The 10,807-nt window shown below is 41.8% G+C and overlaps 1 protein-coding gene across 2 annotated transcripts; it reads left to right on the forward strand.

Moving 5' to 3' along the window:
* Positions 1–275: 275 nt before the first annotated feature.
* Positions 276–7,404, forward strand: RSKR (ribosomal protein S6 kinase related; the record flags this gene model as incomplete). Of its 2 annotated transcripts, none has more annotated exons than XM_081109581.1 (12): positions 276–356; positions 738–974; positions 1,072–1,155; positions 1,289–1,357; positions 3,122–3,191; positions 3,419–3,523; positions 3,711–3,751; positions 4,001–4,028; positions 4,142–4,231; positions 4,319–4,407; positions 4,534–4,644; positions 5,167–7,404. In XM_081109581.1, the coding sequence occupies 12 exons, from the start codon at positions 300–302 to the stop codon at positions 5,386–5,388; spliced, it is 1,203 nt and encodes a 400-aa protein (XP_080965707.1). In that variant the 3' UTR covers positions 5,389–7,404. The 2 variants fall into 2 exon arrangements, with proteins under 2 accessions (XP_080965707.1, XP_080965706.1); XM_081109580.1 differs by having other exon boundaries at positions 300–356; positions 735–974.
* Between the last annotated feature and the right edge of the window lie 3,403 nt (positions 7,405–10,807).

Here is a 10,807-nt window from a genome sequence, read left to right on the forward strand (position 1 = left end):
TTGGCTTCTTCCCTCCTGCTTAATAATGTATCACAGATATTTCCCATCCCAGCTCTGGTGTGATACTGGCCCTATGCTGATAGTTCTCTGCACATTTTAATTCTGGTTATAAACCTCTTCTTAACCAAGGATGATAGGATTTGGGGATAAAGGTGAGGTTTGGTTGCATCACTTGCATCTCTAGTTATGAACAGCAAGTAAGAGGCAGGGCTCATGTGTAATGTAGCATTGGGGGGAGGAACTGCTTATGTAACTGGGACAGCAGATTTAGTCAAAGGAGGAAGAGGCAGAGGCTGGGAATGGGAACAGTGTACTGTCGGCAGGGGCAACATGCCCAGGTGGCTCTTTCTAATAAGGTAGGCTGTGGGCTCTGGCAGCCTGTTTAGGGGAGGTGAAGGAAACCTGGGCTTCAGGCTGATGTGGAGCATGTTAGTGATGCCCACTGTGGGGGTTGGGAGGCTATACTGTGAAAGTATACCTCCATACTGGGAGGTGCAGGCTGAATCTTTGATGCCTCATGGGGAAAATGTCCAAATACTGCTTTCCTAGAGGATGTGAATTATAGTCAGGAAATCTAGACCTTTCTTGGTCCAAAGCAATAGTAGTAGTGGCGATTTTGCCTAGTCTCAAAAATATATCTCTCGGGTTGAAATTAGAGAGAGCACCTGCTGAGATGGGCAGAACCTGTAATGCCTGAGTGGCAGAAGGTTTAGAGTGGCTCCCTTGGTTCTCAGCAGGGTAGCAACATCCAGGGCCCCTGGGTCCGAGGCTGGAAGAGCCTCTGGTCAGGTGTGGGGACCACCAGGTCAGGCCTGGAAGAACTGTGGGGACTACGGGGGCATCTGTGCCAGCATCAGGAGCCAGCTTCACTGCTAGTAGAGAAGCCTCTGTCTGAGTGGCCAGTGCCTCAGTTCATCAACCTCTTTCTGCCGGAGTTTCCCATTAGGCCCCTTAGGGAGCATCAGCAGCTAAAGGTAGGTCAATGGAATCACTGGAAGGGGTCTCAGTCTTGGTGAGAAATTTAGAAATAACCAGAGTCTCAATTTCCCTGTTCTCCATTTTTCTGTACAGGTTTTAGGCCTTGTGGCTAAAGGCTCCTTTGGAACTGTCTTCAAGGTGCTAGACTGTGGCCAGAAAGCAATATTTGCAGTGAAGGTAGGGACCTAGATATCCTTCCACATTATTTTCTAGTCCCTGCCTCCAGTTTTGGTTCCAGAAAGATTCGGAGGAATAAACAATTCAATAGCACTATTCCCCTCTAGGAGTCATCATTTCTATCCTTTTATAGGTGGTGCCCAAGGTCAAGGTCCTCCAGAAGGACATCCTGAGGCAGTGCAAAGAGGAGGTTAGCATCCAGGTACGCACAGGGCCCTGGGAAGGATCCTAGGAAGAACTAAGGTGGAGAAAGCACCTCTCTTGTCCAACTGTCCTGGTTTTCCTGGTTCTGCCCCTCCCTTGGCTTCAACCGAGTAGATCCTAGGAAAAGTAGCTATCAGCAGAGTTAGTCTAAGTCCTTTTTTTGTTTGTGGTTGGGAACTGGTTCCCACTCATTTTCTGAAGCCAATATAAGCCTGGCATGGACATTATCAGAGAAGGAAAACTATAAGCCAATTTCACTCATGAAAATAGATATAAAAATTATAAACAAAATAATAAGCAATACATAAGAATGAAAATAGATCACAACCAAGTTGTATTTATTCTAGGAATATGAGATTGGGTTAACACTTAAAAAGAAATCAATGTAGGAACTAATGCTTCCAGTCAAGATGGAGTAGAGGGACTGGATTTACCCTCACCCATGAAACAACCACAAAAAAGAAAGCACTTAATAGAAAATGAAGAAAGGAGCTCACAGGCACTTCACAAAAGCAGACATGCAAGTGACCTGCATATGTGTATGTATATATACACATACATACACACGGAAAGGTGCTTAACATCCTTAGTCACCAGGGAACTGCAAGTTCAAACCAGAATAAGATATCCCTACATTCCTACCAGAAAAACTAAAATAAAGGCACTGGAGGGAGAAAAGATTATGTAATATTTTTATAATATGTAGGAAAAAAATTTAGGATTTCCATCAAGGTTATTAACTATAATTCTTGATTTTTAGTGGAATCATCAGTGTTTATTGTTTTGCTTATATTTTAAGAAGCTTAAAATGAATTACTGATTAACTTAAAATTTTATGTCAAATATATCTTGCAAAAAATTTTATGACAATGGTTTTCTATTATGATTTGAAATGTTAAAGAAAAACTACACGAGCACATGCAAACATACAATTAATCTGTTAGCATATACAGAATTGGAATGTCAAATCATTCAACACTGAGTGTGTAAGTACTTAAAACTAAAATATCTGCTAACATGGTTTGGCGATAAAATACACAGATAAGTCTATTAGACAAAAACAACTAAACAAACTTTAAAATGAAGATTATGATGAGTTTGACAAATGTTAGGTGACAATTTAGCAGTCAGGGATGGCACTTATGTGAGCAAGCAGGATGAATGAACATATACTTTAAAGTTTTAGGTGACATTCAGCTTTTACTACAGAAGGGGACGCATTCCCCCCATTAGAGGCATTGACACACTGTACGCTGTACCTGGCACATCCTGGGGGAGCTCAGATGCCACCTTCTTCTTTACCATGTTACTGCTATCATGGGTTTCTGAGACACCGCACGGTGTCTTTAGAGGGACTAGTTTTTTCTGAAGAAGCATTTGTTGTGTTGTCACCAAGATTTGCCGACAGTTACCTTTATCCCCAACTTCTGTTGGCATACAGTAAAATGCATAGTAAAATCTTCCTCCTCCCTACCTCCCTCTCAATCCTCCTCCTCCCCCTCTTCCTCCTTGTGCTGGGTAGAGGCCTCCCCCTACGCAGGTGCAGCAGCTTCCTCCAGCATTGCTGCCCCTCCTGGGCGAGCTCAGCCTCATCTTAGGCGTCACCTCAGCCTGTGGTGCCAGGGAAATCTCTCCAGGATGTCCCAGTGTGTTTCTTAATATTATGCTGGTTCCTGGATTACCAGGCAGACATTGACTTCTTGGTTGCCTTGATCTTCAGTTATCCTGTTCTTCCCTAATTTCCTGTTTACTTTGTCCCTAGCGACAGATTGACCATCCTTTTGTACACGGTTTGGGAGACAGCTGGCAGGGAAAACGGCACCTCTTCATTAGTGAGTGGTCTCTCTCCTCATTCCCAAGGTCCCTCTACCGTTCTCCCCACCTGAGATTACCCGTCCCTTTGGCTTGTTCTGCCTTTGTTCTGTTCCCTTTCTCACAGCACTTCTCTCCTGGAGAGGGAACATATAGCATGTGGCACCAGGTTGGGCAGGAGGCCTATAATGCCTTGAGCCCGGCACAGTAGCCCTCAGGTAATGCCTAGACTTTTGGTACTTTGCAGTGTGCAGCTACTGTAGCACAGATCTGTACTCCTTGTGGTCTGCTGTTGGCTGCTTTACTGAGGCTTCCATCCGCCTCTTTGCTGCTGAACTGGTCCTGGTGCTGTGTAAGTGAAACGGGAGTGGTAATGGAAATGAGGGAAGAATTAATCGAATGGGGGCCAAAAAAAAAAAAAAAGAATTCATATTAATGCTAGAGATTAAAGAACAGGGATAGGGATGGGGTGGGACTACCAGGGAAACTGGAAAGGACAGGAGTGCTTCAGCACACCCCCTGCTTGCTGTCATCCACAGGCTATCTCCATGACTTGGGCATCATCCATCGGGATGTGAAGGTAGAGTTAAGTGCTTTTTTTCTTTGTCTGAGGAGGTGCCTTAGTAAGTTCCACAGGTCCAAGAAGGCATGGGGGAGCTGAGAACAACTCACCTTGGGACCCTCGTGGGTGCTAAAGATTTGGGCAAGGACCTTCCATGTGTAGACCTGAATGTTGAGTAGGGCATCTTCTTCAGCTGGGGGGTATACACAATGAAAGAGGGTTGAAATGAGTAAGATGAATAATACTTTCTCTCCTGTGATTTTTCAGATGGAGAATATCCTCCTGGATAAACGAGGTAAATCCTTTTCTTTTCCTAGCCCCGGAATGCGAGGTACTTCAAGTTTGGGAATGCGCCAGGGCTGATGAGGGATGGAACAGAGTGGTGCTGTTGCATTATCTTTTATATAGGTCATCTGAAACTGACAGACTTTGGTCTTTCCCGCCACCTGCCCCAAGGAGCTCGAGCCTATACTATTTGTGGCACTCTTCAATACATGGGTAAGAAAAAGGCCAAAGCAGGTGGGTAAGAATTGGGCAAGAGGATAGGCAACAGATGTCAATGACAACTATCTTTCAAATCTATAGCCCCAGAGGTCCTGAGAGGAGGGCCTTACAACCATGCGGCTGATTGGTGGTCCCTGGGTGTTTTGCTTTTCTCTCTGGCAACTGGAGAGGTGAGAGAATGGTAGTGATGCTGGGCAGAAAAGAGGAGTTTTGTCTTGTGGTGGGAAGAAGGAAGACCTTAGGAAACCTTGCCTTTTTCTTACTAAGAAATGACACCCTCCCACCCCTCAACTTAGTTCCCAGTGGCTGCAGAGAGAGATCATGTGACCATGCTGGCAAGTGTGACCCACTTTGACTCTGAGATCCCAGCTTCTCTTAACCAGGGGCTCTCACTTCTACTCCATGAGGTAAGGATGAGCACACTTTCCTTTTTCATTACCAAACTAACTATTCACTCTCTCCTTTCCCTATCATTGAAGTGGTATTTCCCCATTCCTGTGATTATTTGGGGGGGGGAGGTGGTGGCAGATGGCCAACTTCTTCAACTTCATCAAGTACTATGTGTCACCACTTGCCCTCTAACCAGCATTTAAAATTTCATTCCTGAGTTCCTGGTCCTCCAAATATCCTAGCCATCCATAACATACAGGTCACTTCTGAGAGAGTGGGCCAGTGCTGCTTTCTTACCAATACAGCTCCTTTATTCCTGCGTTTGCCCCCAAATTAGCCTATTTCCCTCTTTTACAAGTCCTTTCCTCTTCAGGGTTCTTTTTTCTGCCCTCCACAGCTCCATGAACTTCTTTTATTTTTTTTTAATTTCTTTTTTTTCTTTTTCTTTTCCATGAATTTCTTTTTCCCTTTCCAGCTTCTCTGTTAACAGCCCCTTTCCCATCCCGGTCCCTATTCCTTGTTGCTCTGTTTCCCTTCAGCTCTTATGCCAGAATCCCCTCCAGCGTCTACATCATTTGCATCGATTCCAGGTCCACCCTTTCTTTCGGGGTGTGGCCTTTGACCCAGAGCTCCTACAGAAACAGCCAGTGAACTTTGTCATGGAGACTCAAGCTACCCAGCCTAGTCCATCAGAGTCCATGCTGTTCAAGGACTTTGACTGTAACCTGGAGTCCTATCTGGTCTACCCTGGACTTGCTTGAGCCCCCTCTACTATAAACTGGGGCCCATCTGGAAACCTGAGCATCTCCTCCATTGCCAACTCAGTATGACCACCTCGATGATCCAGTTTGTTTTTACTTTGTAGCCTCTTATTGTTCTTCTAGGCCAAACATGTCAAACGTGGCTGGGCCGTGAGTGTGACATGCTTGTTCTAGGCCAGTGGTCGCCAACCTTTCAGACCTCATGGACCACCAGTGGTCCGTGGACCACCAGTTGGCGACTGCTGTTCTAGGCATTGTACCTGAGTTTAAATCTTGGGCATTCTGTTATTGGCAGCCACGACTGACCTAGCTCTTCCCCTATTATACAACACACCTCTCAATTCAACATCTCAGATCAAAGTGTTGACTTTTTCCTCTGCTTTATTTCTCTAGTGCTCATACCCTGAAGCTTTTAGCCAGAGTCTTATTTCACTTTTCCCCCCTCCTTGTTTTTGAATCACGTTTCTTTCTTTGAGCAATAATAACACTTGATGATTTTCCAAGGTGCTATTTATGTGTTTAACAGGCTTGTTAGAAGCAGTATGAATATTTTTCAGAGGTCTCAAAAGCTGGCATTTCAACCCAGGTATACACCTAAAGCATATGATTCTGGGGGCCAAAGCCAGTCTGTTAATAAATTTAAAAAAAAAATTTTAAGTGAATTATAACAGCCAAATGTGAGGAAGAGAATAAATAGGGACTGAAACATGGGTAGGGTAAATGTCTTGAGAGGTAATTGAAATAGTTTTACAAATTTCTTCCAAATCAAAACCCCTTTGAAAGACATTAGGATTCTTAAATCGATCATTGCCCTACACATCCCAGGATTCAGTTCTAATGGGCAAACCAAGGGATTAAGAGGCATGACATCAACCTTAAAATTTTTTTTTTTTATTTTTGTTAATCCTCACCTGAGGATATTTTTCCATTGATTTTTAGAGAGTGGAGGAACACAGAGGGAGAGAAACATCGATTGGCTGCCTCCCGCACGTGCCCAGACCAGGGCCGGGATCCAGCCCCCAACCCAGGTGATCATACACATGATCCTTCAGTCCTCAGGCTGATGCTCTTATCTACTGAGCCCAACCGGCTAGGGCTCAACCTTAAAATTTAAGAACCTTTTCCCTTAGTGAGAAAAGTCATCTGGACCTTAAATTTGTATACATTTCTGGCCTTTATTCTTTAAATTTTTCTTTAACTTCTCTAAAGCTTCATTTTTTTTTTTTAAATATATCTTATTGATTTTTTACAGAGAGGAAGGGAGAGAGATAGAGAGTTAGAAACATCGATGAGAGAGAAACATCGATCAGCTGCCTCCTGCACATCTCCCACCGGGGATATGCCCGCAACCCAGGCACATGCCCCCCGACCGGAATCGAACCCGGGACCTCCCAGTCCGCAGGCCGACGCTCCATCCACTGAGCCAAACCGGCCTCGGCATAAAGCTTCATTTTTATTATTCTTCAATTATATCTGATCTCTTTTTCCAAACCAAAAAGTCTGGCAGGTATTCTGTGTACTTCTTTTAATTCTGTCCCTGGATTATGCCAGATTTTCCCTGTACATTGCTAGTATTTTATCGGCCTCTTTAGAATTGCTTTTTCTGGGTTGCACTTTGGCAATTCGTATCAAATCCCTATGAAAGTTAATTGCTATAGAAACTGTAAAGGGTATTTATGACTATATTCATAATGTTCTTTTTAAAGATGCATAGGATAAATTTTCTCTGAATCCAGTTGTGCTTTTCCTGAATTGCTGTTTGGTTTTACCTTAAAGAAGCTAAATATTCTACTGACTGTATTTTTCTCTTCATATTGATGCTAAACTACTTAGAGCCAATTGGTGGCTGCTTCCATCCAGCAAGTGTTTAGGACTTCATGTTATGTATATTGTAAGCTAGCCACATTCTTGGTTTCATTTTCCTATGTTTTAATTTTTTATCTTACTATATTATCTGCATCTTTGTAAGCCCTTTGGGAATGAGGTTGGCATATAAATAAATAAAAGAGTGTATCTAATCTTTTTTATTATTTCATTTATTTCTCTTAGATACTTTTTAGCTTTTAAAAAACATTTATTATTGATTTCAGAGAGGAAGGGGGAGGGAGAAAGAGATAGAAACATCAATTATGAGAGAGAATTGTTGATCACTGCCTCCTGCATGCCCCACACTGGGGATCAAGCCCACAACTCTGGCATATGCCCGACTGGGAATCGAACCATGACCTTCTAGTTCATAGGTTGATGTTCAACCACTGAGTCACGCCAACTGGGCTGGCTGAGCTTTTTAAGCTTTTATTTACATTTAAGTTGCAGTGACCAGACTGTACATTGGATAAAAATCATGAATACTGCCCGGCCAGTGTGGCTCAGTGGATTAAGTGTCATACCATGCACCAAGAGGTCATCGGTTCCATTCCTGGTCAGGGCACATACTTGGGTTGTGACCTCACTCCCCAGTAGGAGGCATGCAGTAGGCAGCCGATTGATGATGTTTCTCTTTCTCTCCCTCTCCCTTCGTCTCTTTAAAATCAATAAAAACGTATTAAAAAACAACAATCCCTGAATACTAGAAATAGAAATAATGATTTCTAAAATAGTAGTTAACAGTATTGGAATTTAGACCTGGTTCCTGGATCCACCAATACTATCTCGGTGTCTTTACAGAAGTCATTGTAACCTCTCTGGATTTTAGTTTCCTATGTATAAAATGACTGGTTTATAGCCACTAGTTTTGGGGTTTTTTTTAAATCCTCATCCAAGGACATGGAGAGAGAGAGAGAGAGAGGAGAGAGAGAAAGGAACAGAAATATCAATGTGAGAGAGAAACATTGAATGAACTGGCAATCTTTTGGTGCACAGGACGGCACTCACCCAACTGAGGCACTCCGGCTGGGCTAGCCACTGGTTCTTAATTGTGGGGAATGGGTTTCAGATATCTGTGATGCTTTTTCAAAGGGCAGATTATTTTATGAAACTATGTGTCTGGCCCAGTGTTAATTAATGTTCAGGTCACCCAACATTATATAGCTTCTCTGGTCATGAAGTATATTGGGTTAAAGACTTTAGGACATGGTTAACATAATGTCACTAGGTCCCTTTCCTAGGTCATACTAGATTGCTTAGAGACTATGATTATATAAGTGTAGTTTGAATAATTTCTTACCAAGTAAGGATATTATTATCATACTCTTTTCAATCGATGGTGCACTACAACAGTGATTTTCAGGGTAGTGTGGAGGGGATGACAGAAAATCAAAGTTTCAGACAGTATAATTTGAAAAGAGCATTGTGCCATGCGCCCTAGTTTTGATATGTTCATCCCTGTAAGACATTCTTTCCATCACCCTCTCCTATCATTCAGAATCACTGACCTATAAATGTAATACCTTTATTTATTTATATTAAATTCACTTAAATTTTTAAAAATATACAACCTGAAATGATCTTTTAAGTTTAATGCTGTTCTTTGATTTTTCATTACCTAGAAGAAAACAGATACACCTGTAAATATGGATATTTTACCCTGTACTCCCTTCTTTTTTTAAAAAAAATTCTCACCTGAGGATATGCTTGTTTTTTATTGATTTAGAGAGAGAGAGAGACAGAGAGACAGAGAGAGACAGAGAGAGACAGAGAGAGAGAGAGAGAGAGAGAGAGAGAGAAAGAAACATTGATTGGTTGCCTGTCGTACATGCCCTGACTGGGGATTGAACGAGCAGCCTTTTTGGTGTACAGGACAACACTGCAACCAATTGAGCCAGCCAGCCAGAGTTCCCTTCTGCCCTTTTTTTTTTTTTTTTTAAAGAATTTAAGATTAGCCTCAACACCAATCCTTATATTCCTGTTCTAGAAAAGTGTCTTTGTAGCTCTACTCAGTTTCTCACCTTTAAACTAAGTTACTTTATCATATATTGAACTGTTCATTTGTTTACTTGTTCATTAATTTTAAAAACTGGTAATCTCAATTCCTTGGTTACCTCTTTTTTTTAATCCTCATTTGAGGATATGTTTTATTGATTTTAGAGAGAGAGGAAGGGGGAGAGAGAGCAACATTGATCAGTTGTCTCCCTTACACACCCCGACCGGGGATGGAACCCAAAACCTAGGTATGTACCCTGACTAGGAATCAAACCAGAAAACATTTTGGTGTATAGGTCAATGCTCCAACCAACTGAGCCACCCAGCTGAGGCTCTTTGGTTACTTCTTAAAGTAGTTTTCAATGTAAAAATCTTGTCAAAGCTTTAAAAAAAATTAAATTAATGAAATAAAATAATACTCATTGTATTATTAACCTCTTGAATGTGCTGTATTATGTCTCTCCCTCAACTCACATGCTGAAGTCCTAATCCCCAGTACTTAAGAATGTGATTGCATTTGGAGATAGGGTCTTTAAAGATGTAATTAAGTTAAAATGAGGTCATATGGTGAGCCCTAATCCAATATGATGGGTGTCCTTATAAAGAAGGGGAAATTAGGACACAGACACACAGAGGGAAGCCCATATGAAAATACTAGGAGACAGACATCTACAAGCCAACGAGAGAAGCCTCAGAAGAAACCAACCCTGCTGACACCTTGATCTCAGACTTTTAGCTTCTGGAATTATGAAAAAATAAATTTCTGTTGTTTAAGCCACCCAGTCTTTGGTACTTTGTTATGGCAGCCCTAGCAAATTAGTACAGCCGCTATAAAGAGTTCTAATAGATTAATCAAGAATGATTTAAAAACAAAAAATACCTTCTTTCCTACAGGTTGGTTTTGCTTATATTCTGAGAACATGTTATTATTTCAGATTTCACTAGCCTCTCTCTGAGTTTTGTTGGCTTATAGAATTGTCACATTGCCTCCTTTGTTCAGTACTCCATCGTAACAGTAGTAACTCAAGGATGGTTTCATCCTTGAGTTCACTCAGAAGAACTGCCTGGTGGATATTTCTGAATTGCTGATTTGGGTTATGGAATTGGATTTTTACAAAATAAGCAATCTCTAATCCTAAAATTTAAAGAAGTACAATTATTTTTAAATAGTTGGGTCCCTACAAAACTTAATTCCAAATACATTAAGGCTTTAAATGTGAACATCAAAACATTAAGAATCTCAGAAGAACATTTGGGAGACTAGACCTACATTCAGGGACTGGAGGAGATACCTAAACCAAGAAAGAAAATGGAGACACTATAAAAGAAAACGGAAAACATTTACTTAAAAAGTTGATGAATGAATCACTCAAGAAATCCAGATGCTCTGAAAGGAAAAACTTCATGACCACATAAGTTTGATCTTTGTATGGCTCAAGATTGCATTAATAAAGCCAATGGACAGCCTAGCTGGTGTGGCTCAGCATTGAGCATCAACCCAGGAACCAAGAGGTCACTGATTTGATTCCTTGTCAGGGCACATGTCCCGGTTGCGGGC

The sequence above is a fragment of the Myotis nattereri genome (assembly GCF_964212035.1).
Source record: "Myotis nattereri genome assembly, chromosome: 16".
Lineage (NCBI taxonomy): Eukaryota > Metazoa > Chordata > Mammalia > Chiroptera > Vespertilionidae > Myotis > Myotis nattereri.